At 44.0% G+C, this 15279-nt stretch overlaps 1 protein-coding gene across 1 annotated transcript in view; it reads left to right on the plus strand.

Moving 5' to 3' along the window:
• The first annotated feature begins 10114 nt into the window (after window positions 1-10114).
• AGPAT5 (1-acylglycerol-3-phosphate O-acyltransferase 5) overlaps window positions 10115-15279 on the plus strand; it is a 31992-nt gene continuing 26827 nt past the window's right edge. Inside the window, 3 exon segments of the mRNA XM_042477801.1 lie at window positions 10115-10200; window positions 10202-10265; window positions 10267-10330. Of these exon segments, the coding sequence (XP_042333735.1) occupies window positions 10115-10200; window positions 10202-10265; window positions 10267-10330 (214 nt within the window).

The raw sequence follows: 15279 nt of genomic DNA on the forward strand, positions 1-15279 counted from the left end.
GCTGCTAAAAAGGCCAATGCAATTTTAGACTGCATCAACAGAAGTATAGTGTCAAGGGAAGTAACAGTGCCATTCTATTCTGCTTTGGTCAGGCCTCACCTGGAATAATACTGTGTCCAGTTCTGGGCACCACAATTCAAAAAGGATGTTGACAAGTTGGAGTGTGTCCAGAGAAGGGGGACAAAATGGTGAAGGGTCTGGAAACCATGCCCTATGATGAGAAACTTAGAGAGCTGGGTATGTTTAGCCTGGACCACACCTGAACTCTCCCTGGAAGTCAAGAGGGCAAAACTGAGACTATCACATTTTGACCACATCATGAGAAGGCACGACTCATTAGAAAACACAATAATGCTAGGAAAGATAGTAGAAAGAGAGAAATCAGGGAGGTCATGGGCCTGAATTTGCAGAGCCTAAGCAGAACAGTGGAGGACAGGGGCTCTTAGAGAGGTCTCATCCACAGGTTTGCCATGAGTCGAGGTCAACTTGAGAGCAGTTAATGACAACAAGTCCTCTGGATGAGGATTCTAAGAACCCCTCGCTTGGGTAGCAAAAATATACTTCCAGACTGAAGTCATCTCTGACTCAGCTGTTATTAAACTGTAATAAAGGATAAAGAGCAGGACTGGGGTACATATTTCCACACTTCCAGGTGTAAAAATAGCCAAGCAGTACAGCATGCTAATCGGTTCCTAAAGCAGCTGTTTCTTGTGCTAAAAATAGCTAGGCTGGGCCCCAAGTGGCTACATGAGCTCACTCCTTTCTTAGTTCAGGCCAGAATACCTGAATAAAACCATGTCAACGCAGAAAAGTGCTACACAGGGGTCAGAAGAGGTTGCTTCTGCAATTACTCAGAGACAGTAGAATGACTAAAGTAGCAGACTGCTTGTGGTATGATCTACCTGCAGTGGCAAGTAAGCAACTATTACAAACCGCACACCAATCTGTAACAACATTTGTTGTCAAGTTCATTCCCCAAAATGTTAATGTGGATGGGAAATGAAATGTTCTAGTTGTAAAGGTTAAATAAACATTGAAAGGGCTATTTCCAAAGAGGGTAGCTGTGTTATGCTGCTGCAGCAAAAGTAACTACAAGTCCTATGACAACTTCTGTGTGTTATTCCATGAGTTTTCATGGCCTTTGCTAGGTGTATGGATTAGGATTAGAATTTCAAAGATATATACAGCGCATATAATGGGGTTGGATAGAATTGCAGACAAGTCAGCTGGAGGCAATTACGAAATGCAGAAATTACCAACGTTTTGATGGTTACATTATTAACAAAACATTTGTTGTAGATAGAACAAACATTCTGGCACTAAGTAAGCCAATTAAAACATGTAGTGTGATGAGAAACCATTATCCCAGTTCAAAAGATCTGGCAAAAGAGTAGAATTTCCTAATTAAGTGTTACTGAGTGCTCTCTCACTCTAGCCTTCCTTTCATGTGTCTTTTCTCCATAATGGCTACTTTAAGATCAGTGACAAGTGGGGCAAATATCTACACAAAAGTAAAAAATAAACACAAATCCAACCTCAAATACGGCAATATTCAAAAACCCACAGGGGAACATTTCCCCTTTCAATGGCAATGTCACTTCCAGGATACTGTGACAATATAGTATTTAGTGTTAGTTACTGCATGTCTAAGAACTGTAAACATCACAAACCTTGACTGTTAATGTGCAAAGGGAATTTGTAGCACCTTTAAGGCCCCATTCCCACTGGGCATATAAAGCGACATATATCTCTGTGAGTTTGGATTGGATCAAGTTTCCGAGTCGTATTCGAATCAGGTCCATCGTTCCCATTACAAAAGGGAGCAAACGGACTTGGTTTTCCTTGATCCATGTTCTTGTTCCTATTGATATTTCTCCATTGTATTTTGACATGGTTTTTTTGTTCCTTGTTCCCATTGCCTTTCTGGAACCATTTTTTTAAAGCTATCAATCAAGCACTTAGGCGATTAGAAGTCACAGTGACATCTAATCCTGCCCTTCTTCTTTTTATTCCCCCCCCCCATTCTTCTTCAGACCACCCCAATATGCAGCAGCCAGCCACTCCTTTTCTGTCTCAAAAAAGGAAACAAGGCTGGATGCAGGAGCCACATTCAGGGTTTTGGGTTTTTTTTCTCGCTCTCTCTCCTTTTCCTTTTCACTCACAAAAAGTTTTCGCCAGCCTCCCTTTCTCCATATCCCTTCTCCTCTTTCCTTTCTTTTCCCCTCCCTCATATGAGACACAGAGAGAATTTTACTCACTTCTCCTCTTTATCCTACTTTTGACATTTGATATAACAATATAGGAATTTGTAATTTCTTGGTTTCATGACAGTTTGCTGTTTCACTTTTTTCCCCTAAGAAAAAATACCCAATTATCACTTGTGCATTTCTTCACTTGTCCAAATCCTTCATCACGTTTATAGGACACACAGCATTTCGAGTACAGAAAGTGCTTTGACGTCTTAGAAATACTTGTTGTTGCCATCAATAGACAAAAGCCTGAAGTCCATTTTGTGCTTCTGAAGAAAATGATACTTTGTGCCCTAATCGAGTGCATCACTCAAACTATTTCCCATGCCCTTGGTTCAGTGCTGAATGATAATTTAACAACCGAATATCAGAATTCTGCTATTCCAGAATGGTGAAGTGGAAAGCTTTATCAGCTGGATTTCTGCCTACGTCAGATGTCTTTAAAAATGGGAGCCTTGCCAGAAAAGAAAATGTAGAACACCCATGTTCAAAACCCTGCTAGGCTGTGAATCTCAGTGAGAAGATATTATTACAGTCAGCCCTCCATATCCATGGACTTTTTTCCCCCACGGATTCAAACATCTGCGGTTTGAAAATGTTTTAAAAACACATAAATTTCAAAAAGCAAAACTTGATTTTGCCATTTTATATGAGAGACACCATTATATTTAATGGGACTTGAGCATCCACAGATTTGGGTATCCAATGGGGGTCCTGGAAGCAAGCCCCAGCAGATACCAAGAGCCCACTGTATATGAGTCTGTACTGACAAGGCAAGCACCAGCAACTTACATTTTAAAATCTGCACTGCAGTTTTGAAGCCGATTTAATATGCTTTTATTCCATCTGATAATGCAGTCTTGATACATTTACTTCCAGAAGCCTCATCCTGCATGGATCTCCCAAACCAACCCACCCCTTAAGACTGATGGGACCAGGGGGAAAGTAGCACAAGGTGTACATTTTATACAATTGGCTTCCATCAGGTGTCAATACCAGGATGTTCCAGGGGAAGATGTAATTGGCATTTCCAAAGGTTTCCTTCCAGGGGTGGTTTATTAGTTATCAAAGTTGCATTGTGTGTTGACCTTACATGAAGGACCACAGGGAAATAGAAGTGGTTTTCACCCCATTTTGCTGAACAAATAACACAGTTTTTACTAGCAATCGCTTCAGGGAGTATAGATGTTACTTTTATATGCCCAACTGTCCATCCAACTTAATACTCAGGAGTTTATCAGATAAGGGAAATTGGAATATAATCCAATGGCAATCTGAACGCAATCCTGGGGTTTAACGTTATTGCGTGATAACCCACACTACACACAAATTCGGGCAATGGGAAGTCAGTCCGAACACAATAATGTGGTTTCACGTTATTGCGTGATAGACTGCCACACGCAAATTCAGGCAATGGCATGCTATTTTCGGGCAATGGGAAGCCAGTTCGAACGCAATTCACATTCACGTAATTGCGCTAAACTAGAGGCTTTAAGTGAATGTGTTCTGGCCCCACTGTCTTTTCATTCGAATTTAAGAGAAATTCCTCCCGTTTGATAAACTCCTCAGACTGGTGTCTTTGCCATCACCTTTTCCAGCTAGTATTTTGAAGCAGGGATCTTTAGCACAGAAAGTATGGGTTCTTTTGGTCTCTCCCTGGTTATCCATTGAGCTTCCAAGTTAAATGTCATGAAAACAGGATGAGCTAAAGCTGCTTCTAGTCATCTTCACAGCAGGAACATTGTGTGTGCATCTGCTTTTAAGTTGCCTGTTGACTTACACCAACCCTATGAAATTCATAGGGTTTTCTTAGGCAAGAAATGATTTTGCCAATTTCTTTCTCTGAAATATAGCCTTCAGCACCTGCTATTTGTTGGTGGTCTCTCATCCAAGTACTAACCTTGGCTGATCCTGCTTAACTTCCAAGGTCAGACAGGGTCTGGTACCTTTAGAATATTTAGCCCCACTTCTTCTTAAATGCCTTCAATTTGGATTTAACTTATGGCAACTCCATGACTGAAAGACCTTCAAGTCAACCCTGCTCAGGTCTTGCAGACTCAGGGCAGTGGATCTTTTCTGCTCCTATTTGGGCCGGCTTTCCAGTGGAGTGGAGCTGTGGCGTACGCTTGCTGTAGCCCCAAAGCGCCTTGGGCAGAGTGGCTTCAAGCAGCCCCTTCATGCCCATTTGTCTGCTCCTTAGTCTCTTAACTGGTTTATTAAGTCCCACATGGTTCCTGATATTTTTTTTCTAAGTGGTGAACATTTATCTTAGATCTGTTTATGTTAAATAAAACTTTACATCCTGCAGAGTTTATTTTCAGTTAGGGAGCTTTGACATACTATGTCTTGGAGTATATATTTTGGTCCATTTTCTGATGCTTATTTAATGCCATGGGGTAGTCCAAATTTGAAAATGTCCACTTTTATGTGGAAAGTGTGGGCTGGTAGAGAAAATCTTACTCTGAATCTACTAGTTCAAGTTTCTTCCCATCTGTAAAGTTGAGGGCTAGATAGGATCTGCCAGTTTCCCCATATGGCCTCAAAGTCCCCACCAGTTTTAGAAACACTCATGAAATGCATGAAATCTACCATATTTTGTTGTAAATATTTATTGCTAGTCAATAAATACCATAGCCAATTCTAGAAACAGAATTGTTGTTGTTGTGTGCTTTGTTTCTGACCTATGATGACCCTAAGGTGAACCTATCATGGGATTTCCTTGGCAAGATTTGTTCAGATGAGGTTTGCCATTGCCTTCTCCTGAGGCTAAGACACTTCTGTGACTTTCATGACTGAGATGGGAATCAAGAAAAGATTATTAGTCAAATAAATTTTGTAGCAAACTTTGAATTGTATAAGTTTGTACACTCTCTTAAATAATCATCCTGTATCTTGGAAATTAACGTCTGGACAATAGGAAGTGATTGTTGATTTGCTTTCAGTGGCTAAAAAACATATATTGCTGACCTGGGAACAGAAATGTCCACCTTCTATTATTCAGCAGAGCAAGGATCTATATCCTTTTAACAACTGAACATGTGGCATATAATGTAGGTGTCAACTACTAATGGATAGATACTTGAATATTTCATTTCCTTTTTTGAGGTGCCGTTTGATGCTGTTTCTCATTGCTATATTTTCAATTTATTATCTTTCTATTTATCCTTTTTAAAGGTATGCTGTCCGTTTATTTTCTTGTTAATATTCAAATACTTCATATTTTTGCAAAATAAAAAATAGATTTTAAAAATCCATCTCTTCAGTACAACAATACGATAATCGCAATTTTATCCCAGTGGTTCTGAGAAGAGCCCTACCAAACTTCGGAGAGGGCTGTGAGCCCCATGACATCATGTATGAGCGATTATGGGTTTATGACTTGTGAAGATTTTTATCCTGTCTTTAGAGAAAATGATTCACAGCACATCGTTCAACAGACTGCAGTAATTCAAAACAAACAGACAAAAGCCCATACAATCCGGTAGCCTTTATTCCTCCCGTTAATGGATGATTTTGTAGCTCCAGAACAGCTGGCAGATAGACCTGGGTCGTTTTTTTCCTGGCAGGGAATGTTAACCTAGTTCTCTCTACGCCTGCTCTTTTGCTTCTTGATGCTTGGAAACTGGCTGGCTTCCCCTTTGCTGTGATTTTGTTCTGGGAGAGAAAGAACACAACCTCAAAGTGGCTCGTGGTCCTCTAGAAATAAGGTGAAGACCTGCTCTCTATAATCCCAGGACCTAAACAATAGGCAAAGTAATTGACAATAAAAGAAAACAGCCTGTTTTGTGGTGCAGGTAGGCAGAACAAAAATTAAGTAGGGAAAGCCACATCTATTGGAGTTTTGTCATATAATCTTTTCACAGTCCACCACTTCTTTCTGGTTAAGAAAAGTGTCAGTTCTTGCAAAGGACTTGTCTGCTACAGGGAAGTATGTCAAAGGAAGGAAGGCAAAATGAATGGAAAGGAGAACATAACTGCAGCCTACTGGCAAAATGGATCAGAATTCTGACCCTTCTCTTCTTCCTCCTTCTCCTCCTCTTCCTCCTCCTTCATGTCAAGGAGACATTTGGCAGGTTTTCCTCTTCTTATCACTGAAGCAATTCAGTCCTAGGATAAAACTTCACACCTCCATCTGCCTGTTGTTGTTGTATGCCTTCAAGTCATTTGTGATCCTAAGGCGAACTTTATCATGGGGGTTTCTTGGCAGATTTCTTCAGAGGGGGTTGCTATTGCCATCCTCTGAGACTGAGGGAGTGGCATTTGCTCAAGATCACCCAGTGGGTTTCCATGGCTGAGCAGGAATTCAAACCCTGATCTCCAGAGTCATAATCTAATGCTCAAACCACTATACCATGCTGGCCCATTAGGAAGGCATGCCTGTTAGGAAAAGTATAAAAAGCAGACAAGTTGTTTTAGAAAATGTTTGGCCTCGTAATACAGTACACAGCCTGTCTATGTCTTCCCAGAAGTCAATCTCACTGGGCTTACATGGATTTACTCCCAAGTAAGTATGCATAATTTAAGTTTCTTCAACAGAATACATTTTTCAATACCAGCTCACTCCCACGGTGAACATATAAGGAAAGCTGTGCTTGAGACTATAAACTTATAGCAAAGCCTTTGACCACACAGATCACAAAAAGCTATGGATTGCTCTTAGAGAGTTGGGTGTGCCAATACACTTTATTGTCTTGATCTGCACTCTATACTCAGGACAAGAGGCTACCATTAGGGTTGCGGTATTGGAGAAGAGTTCTGCAGATACCATAGATGGCTCAAACCACAAACAAATGGGTCAAAGAGCAAATCCAACCTGAACCTAGAAGCCAAGATGACTAAATTGAGGCTGATGTATTTTGGCCACATCATGAGAAGACATGACTCACTAGAAAGGACCATTACACTTAGTTAGGTAGAAGGTGATAGAAAAAGAGGAAGACTGCAGTCCACATGGAGAGACTCAATCAAGGAAGGCACGGTCCTGAGTCTGCAGACTTGAACAGGGTGATTGATGATAGGGTCTCTTGCGAATGCCTCATTCACAGGGTTGCCCTGGTGGCACAGTGCTTAAATGCCTCTACTGCAGCCACACACTCAAAACCACAAGGTTGCGAGTTCAAGACCAGCAAAAGGGCTCAATCTTGACTCAGGCTTTCATCCTTCCGAGGTCACTAAAATGAGTACCCAGGTTGTTGGGGGCAAATTAGCTTACAGTTGTAAACCACTTAGACACTGTGTCCAAATGACGCAGCGCGGAAGGGGCGCTATACAGCCATGTCACCACAGCTATGGTGCCCTTTCGAGGGCACCTGCACCCTCAGAAGGATGGATCAGGGCTGTGGCATGAGGTTGCCATGGCCCCGATCCCTAAGTTTCCCAAGCTCTGGTCTTGTCATGTGTCTTCCAGCTATCTATGTGCCCACCTCACCCTCACCCCATCCCATCCAGACCCAACTCATCCCTTGGCCTTTACAGCTGTTGTTGCCACAATCCTGACTCATGGCAACCCTGTGGATGAGACATCTCCAAGCGGACCCATTTCTGCTCTGAGCCAAGAGGTGAAGTAAAGCGCATCCCTAGACACCCTGAAAAACTAGACAAGATCCTAAAGTTCAAAGACATAACATTGAATTGCTGTTGTTGTCTGCCTTCAAGCTATTTCTGGAGTACTAAACTTCAAAGATATCACCGTGTTAGTCTGGAAAATCGGTGTGCAAAAGGATCTTGTAGCAGCTTTGACACTAATTGAAAGAAAGAAGCTGGTAGCATGAGCTTTCATATACTTGAGCCAACTTCCAAAGTTAGGCTCATCCAAGCCATTGTATTACAAGCCATCACAATGTGGGAATGTGAGAACTGGTCAGTAAAGAAGGCAGACAGAAGGAGAATCAACTCATCTGAGATGTGGTGCTGGAGAAGAACATTGAGGATACTATGGATGGCCAAAAAGACAAATAGGTCCTTGATCAGGTCAAGCCTGAACTCTTCCTGGAGGCCAAGATGATTAAAATGAGGCTGTCATACTTTGGACACAGCATGAGAAGGCATGACTCCTTAGAAATGGAACTGATGGTGGGAAAGACAGAGGGTAGTAGAAAAAGAGAAAGACCACATGCCAGATGGATAGACTCAATCAAGGAGGTGCTAGGTGTGCAGGACCTGAAAGAAGTGGAAGACAGGAGGTCTTGGAGAAGCCTCCTCCACAGAGAAAGCATGAGTTGGGGCTGACTTGAGGTCAGCTAATAACAACAGAGCCCCCCCACTCACTTCCATGCCAACATTCTCTGAAGATGCCAGCCACAGATGTTGGTGAAAAGTCAGGAACAAACTCTTCTAGAACAAGGCCACATAGCCTGAAAAAACCCACAAAATACTATAGAGATCCATTGTCTACTGGGAAAACCCCTGACCCTGTGTGGTTTTCATTTGCATGGGCTGGGTCTTCATTTTGGTGTTTTTCAGTACTGGTAGCCAAACTCTGGCCCGTTCCCCATGGGCAAAAAGTACGTGCTCGGCATGTACTAGGGTTAGGATAGGGCGTCCCTTCTGGATGCCTTAACCCTAGTATGTGCTGAGCACTTACAAAATGGTGGCGCCCTATACACATGGGCGCCACCATTTTGACGTCACGGATGCTTAGCGTCCGCATGTCGTGGCTCACTTATGACACCGCAAGTGTGCCAGTGGCTTCCCCGTGGTGGAAACGGAGGTGCAGGAAGTCCGCCCTTTTTGGGCGGTCTGTAAAGCGCCTCTGTTTCCTTTAAAGGGCGAAACTGTGCCCTTTAAGAGATTTTGGACTTCAGCTCCCAGAAGCCTCAGTCATGTTGGCCAATAGTCTGGGATTCTGGGAACTGAAGTTCAAAATTCTCTTGAAGAGCACAGTTTGGGGACCACTGCTTTTAAGGGTTTCTTCTTTCCTGTTGCTTTCCTCTCAGCCAAAAGTGTGTGTGTGTGTGTGTGTGTGTGTGTGTGTGTGTATACATACACACAGATATATACAGAATGCTGGCATGGAAGAGAATGGAGTGTGTATGTGTGTGTTTCTTCTTTCCTGTTGCCGTCTCAGCCAACAGTGTATATATAATATACATGCAGAATGCTGGCATGGAAGGGAGCGGGGTGTTTATGTGTAAATGTGTGTGTATTTCTTCTTTCCTGTTGCTTTCCTCTCAGCCAACAGTGTGTGTGTGTGTGTATACATTCACACATATACATATATACAGAGTGCTGGCATGGAAGAGAGTGGGGAATCCAGAAGTACAGTATGTGTGTGTATATGTGTGTGTGTCTGTGTGAGTGTATTTCTTCTTTCCTGTTGCTTTCTTCTCAGCCAACAGTGTGTGTGTGTGTGTGTGTGTGTGTGTGTGTGTATTTACTGTTGGCTGAGAGGAAAGCAATGGGACACTGTGAGTGTGTGTGTGTGTGTGTGTGTGTGTATATATATATATTTACACTCACACACACACACCCTACTCTTTTCCATGCCAGCCTCCTCTGAGGCTGTCCCCACAGCTGCTGGAGAAACACTTCACGCCATGAACCCCTTCCACAGCAGGGCCTCACACAGCCTGAAACCCCCCCCCCCAAAATAGGACTTGGATGATGCAGGCCTTGAAGGCCTTGCCTCCCGGCTCCACAGACCCCCCCTGTTGCCATGGCAACGCCTCATGCAGCCCCCCCGTCCGCCATTTTCCTCCAAGAGGAGGAGGCAAAGGGCGCCCATGTGTGCTGATCAGGCGGGGGTGCCTGCCCCCGGAAGTCTCCTCCTCCTCCTCCGCCCGCGCGCTCGCCCCTTCCCTGCGCCTTGTCCCCGTAGCGCGGGATGTGGGTGGCGCGTCGGCGCGTCCCCGCGGGGCTGGCAGGGGATGCTGCTGTCGCTGGTGCTGCACACCTACTCCTTGCGCTTCGTGCTGCCGGCGCGGCCATGCTGGGCTCTGCGCCCACCTCTCCTCTGCCTGGGGCGCCTGGCGCCTGCTGGCCGCGCTCCTCCCGCGGGCCTCTATAACCGCCTCGACGACCGCGCCTCTATACGCTCTACCAGGCCATGGTCCTCTTCTTCTTCGAGAACTACACCGGAGTACTACAGGTATCCCGGGGGGGGGGGAGGCTGGGGGTGCGGTCCCCAGGGGCCACCATGTCAGCCCCATCCCTATCAGGGGCCGGGCGCCCTCCTTGCCCCCCACAGGCCTCCTCTTCCAGCGTCTCTAAACACAGCGCCAATACAGAAACAAGTACAGGACACTCCTAGCACTCGGCCAAAGGTAAGCCCCCCCATCCCTAAGGGGCCAGGCGCCTCCTTTCCCTCCCCAGCCCTCCATTCCCACCGCCACAGGAACTCCATTTCAAGCCGCCTCTCCACGGGGGACTGGGGGGGGGCTTCCAAACCCCCTCCATTTTGGGCATGGACCAAGAAGCTGGTTCTTATGCCTGGGTGCAGAGGCACAGACTCCAGCGAAAAGGTATATATATATACATAAACATACATATACACACATACATGTTTTCAGTATATATATATTCTCTCTGATATTATGTATAAAATAGTCGCTCTCTCTCCTCTCTGTATGTAGGTGATATAATATATACTGTATATAGTATACTAAAAGGGGGCAGGTGGTGTGGTGGTGTAAGATTATATAGATATATATATACACAACTTTGGTGAGAGGAAAGCAACAGGAAAGAAGAAATCCTTATAGCAGTGGGGCTTCTCTCGCTTTTAGATATATATAATATATATTATGAGATAATATATATAACATATACAGTATATATACACTCTCTGTATAATATGCACATAATTATCTCTCATAATTCATATATATCTATATAATTTTCTATGTATATATATATCTACCACAAATATTCTCTTTGAATATATATTATATATATATTACACACCCACCACACACAGTAGATCCTGATTATCTGACATAAACTGGCGGTCCCATAGGTCGGCATACTCGAAAATGTCAGATAATCTGGAGGTCAGGGTCATAGGAAAAGCGTGCAGTCACTATGAAAAGCCCTTGCGCTTGCTGTGGTGGGGGGTGCTGCTCGCACTGCGCTTGGGGGGCCCTTTCCGGCTGGGGGCATGGCAGGGCTGCAAGCCACGCCCACTGACCTATCTGACGTCACCAAGAGTCGGATAATCGAGACTCTACTGTATATATGTACACACACACATTTCTCTCTCTCTATAATAGATCATAGAGTTGGAAGAGGACCGCAAGGCCATCCAGTCCCACCCCCTGCCATGCAAGGAATCCCGATCAAAGCATCTCCGACAGATGGATCCAGCCTCTGTTTGAGACCTCTAAGGAAGGAGATTCACTACACTCCAAGGGAGTGTGTTACCACTGTCGAACTGCCCTTACTGTCAGGAAGTTCTTCCTAATGTTGGGTGGAATCTCTTTTCCTGGAGCTTTCATCCATCATTCCGGATCCTAGTCTCTGGAGCAGCAGAAAACAAGCTTGCTCCCTCCTGAATATGACCATCCTTTCAAAACATTTAAACAAAGCCATCATATACCCTCTTAACCTTCCTCTTTCACGGCTAAACATCCCCAACTCCTAAGTTGTTTCTCATAGGACATGGTTTCCGACCTTTCACCATTTTACTTGCCTCCTTTGGACACGTTCCAGTTTTCAACATCCTTTTGTGAATGTGGTGTCCTAGAACTGGACACACTGTTCCAGTGGGGCCGACAAACACCCAGAATAAAGCGCCGATATGTAGCATATTACTTCCTGATCTAGATACGATACTCTTACTGATGCAGCCACAACTGCATTGGCCTTTTTAGCTGCGCCCATGACACGTTCACTCATGTTCGCTTGTGGTCTACTGGATCCCCACATCGATTTCACATGTAGTCTGTTCAAGGGCCATGGTCTCCCATCCTATATCTGTGCATTTTATTTTCCCCCTAGTGCGCAGTACCCGCATCTCTCCTTTTGAAGTTCATTTTGTTAGCTGTGGCCCCACTTCTAGTTTTTCATAGTCATCTGACTGTTGATCCTCTGTCCTCTGGAGGTTAGCTACTCCTCCTCAATTTGTGTCATCTGCAAATTTGATAAGAATGCTCCCAATTGACCAACCAAGTCGTTGATAAAGATGTTGAATAGCACGTGGCCCAGGACAGAGCCCTGTGGGACCCCACTGGTCACATTATCTCTCAATACATATGTATTTCTCTCCCTCCCTCCTCCTCTCTCTCTCTCTCCTCTCTTCCTCTCTATATATATATATATATATATGCACACCTCACACACATATCCTATGAATTCTTGAGGGATGCCTGATTCCCCCCCCTTCTAACTACCAATTTGTAACCACTTTGAGAGCCTTTCTGAATAGTGCCAGGTGCAAATGCAATCACATTAAATAAAGATTCTTCTCCACTTAACCCAATGTTGCTAAGCCCCTTCCCCCATTCCTTCAGTGTGTTCAGGCGTCCTCCTTTCCCGGACATGTCCTCCATTCAGCCTTATCTCCACAGGAGGATTCCGAATGTCCTTCATTTCTGAGCGGTCAGACGCATGGATTTATATTCTGTCTCTCTCTCTGTGCATATATCACTTGTCACTCCATGTTCTCTAGTGTTGGGGCACAAGACCCCTCCCGTGAATAGAAAAGACACAATACCAAAACGCCTTTCTAGGGATCGTCTAGGTCCAACTCCAGCGGCAACTCTGTGGTCAACAACTGCCAGAATCGGCCATCGAATTGCATGGAGGGGCTACAAAGGCCTAGTAGAGTACTCTCTCTAGGAATCTCTTTCAGTACAACCTGAGTTAAGGCAGACAGTTGCCTTCTTGTCTAAGAATTGAAGTGAAATGACAAACGCATGCCACAATAGTTAGACAATACTGAAGGAATTGCATTTGAGCTTACCGCCTAATGCTGAAGATTACCTGCTGGCAACTGCCATCTATCTTATCTGCCTCTTTGCCTCTCTCATTGCAGCGCGGGTGGAAGATTAGTGCAGACCATGAATTCATGCAAACCTCAGTGAAAGCCTAATCACTCTGCGACCCAGAATCATTTTGTCCTCATGCCACAAGTGTGCCCCCAAAAGCCTCTGGGATCAGATTGCTAAAGTATAATAACCTTCCAGATCAGTCCTCCGCATAAAAGGCCTTTTTAAACTGGAAGTAACCAGCTGATCATTTCAGTTTCTTTTTTTATAAAAGTACTTTTAAGGCCTAAACAGTATCTAAATTATGTTTAGATTGCACACTTATGTTTAAAATTTAAAACATTTAAAGTTTATATTATGTTTGCATGGTATAATCACACACAAGAGACACATGGGACTATGACTGCACAATGTGTTGTTAACCCAAGAATATATATCATTATCAGCTATTTTGGAGTAGAGAGCTGAAATATGTCCAGAGGTCTCAATAAAATACACATAGCACTAAATACAACAAGGCCTAAATCCATTGCTAGTTAAAGTAGACCCATTCAATCAGTTTATTTTACAAATGTGACTTTGTAAGTCAGCAGTAATCAGTGTCTACTCTAGACTGTAGGCAGCATGGTGTAGTGGCTTGATCATTGGACTACAACTCTAGAGACTGGGGTTTGAATCCTGCCCAGCCATGGAAACCCACTGGGGTTTGGCTCAGGAAGTCAAGCACAAATCCACTCTGGCAATCATGCCAAGAAAACCCGTTCCTTTAGGATTGCATAAATGGAAATGACAAAAGCATGCAACAATAGTTAGACAATACTAGGATTGCATTTGAGTAACCGCCTAATGCTTGAGATTACCTGCTGGCAACTGCCATCTATCTTAAGATTAGCTTCTTGGCACAGCTGCAAATGTACCAAGATGGCTTCCAGTTTAATGAATACTTTGAAATCTGCGAGGCTGAATAACCTCTTATTTAGACCCCTTCCTGTAGTTTGTTTTTGAGTACTTAAACATTACTTGAGTTGTCATGAACCCTTGTTAGTCTAAGGGGTACTACAGGATCTGTTTGCATACTTCCCAGTGTTGTTGTTCACTGTGCATGGAAAATACCTTACTCCTTCATTTTATTTATCATTTAGCACTGGATTATTTTGGCCTGTTACAGACTGCCAAAATAAAGCTGCTTCGAGTCTCTTTGGAGATATGCTATTTAAAGATGATGCATCCCCAAGAATCCAGAAGCTGCACTCCGTGCTTAGGAATGGAGTGTTAGCTTGGTTGCGACCTCTGGACCCTTAGGACCCACGATCATTTAAATAGCATACTCCAAAGAGAACCCGAAGCAGCTTATTTTGGCAGTCGTAATAGGCCATGTTTCTCATGTTGGCAGCTGTTGAGGCGAGTCCTTAAATTGAGAGAAGCATGTCCATGAAGCTAGGAGGAGCTGTATATATACGTTCTGTTGCTAGTCTGTTTCCTTGGGTACTCCTTGGGCAAGTCTTCAGAGGGAAGCACAGAGGCTGAACATGCTAGGACTTTGTTCTTATTTTATGAGTAGGTAAAACAAAGGCAGTGGGGATGCAGTAGGGATGCGGTGGCTTATGTGTAAGGCCAATTCATGATTGGAAGATCAGCAGGTTGGCGTTTGAGGCCCACAGTGCCGCATGAAGGCTGAGTGCTTGTCACTAGTCCCAGCTTCTGCCTAGCAGTTTGAAAGCATGCCAATGCAGTGATAAATATACGAAGATAAATCCCACGTTGGTGGGGGTGGTAACGCGTTTGGTGCAGTCCGCTGGCCACATACCACTGATTAGTCCTCAGAAATGTTGGCTCTTTGGCTTAAGAATGGAGATGAGCATTATCCCCCTACAGTTGGTTATTACTAGACAAGTCAAATCCCAAATAGACGGGAAAACTGGGCGGCTCTCGGCCGCTTTTACATGTGCATACTCCCAATGCAGCCTGAGCTTTGCCGAGGCCAGGCCAAAAGGAGCTCCAACATTGCTGGAGGCAGCCCAGTTCGGAATAAGGCTAACATAAATTTTGGTTTTTTTAGTCATGCAGGATTCAGGTAAACTTTAAGGACATCTTTTTTATTATGTTAT

The sequence above is a fragment of the Sceloporus undulatus genome, chromosome 1 (assembly GCF_019175285.1).
Source record: "Sceloporus undulatus isolate JIND9_A2432 ecotype Alabama chromosome 1, SceUnd_v1.1, whole genome shotgun sequence".
Taxonomy (NCBI): domain Eukaryota; kingdom Metazoa; phylum Chordata; class Lepidosauria; order Squamata; family Phrynosomatidae; genus Sceloporus; species Sceloporus undulatus.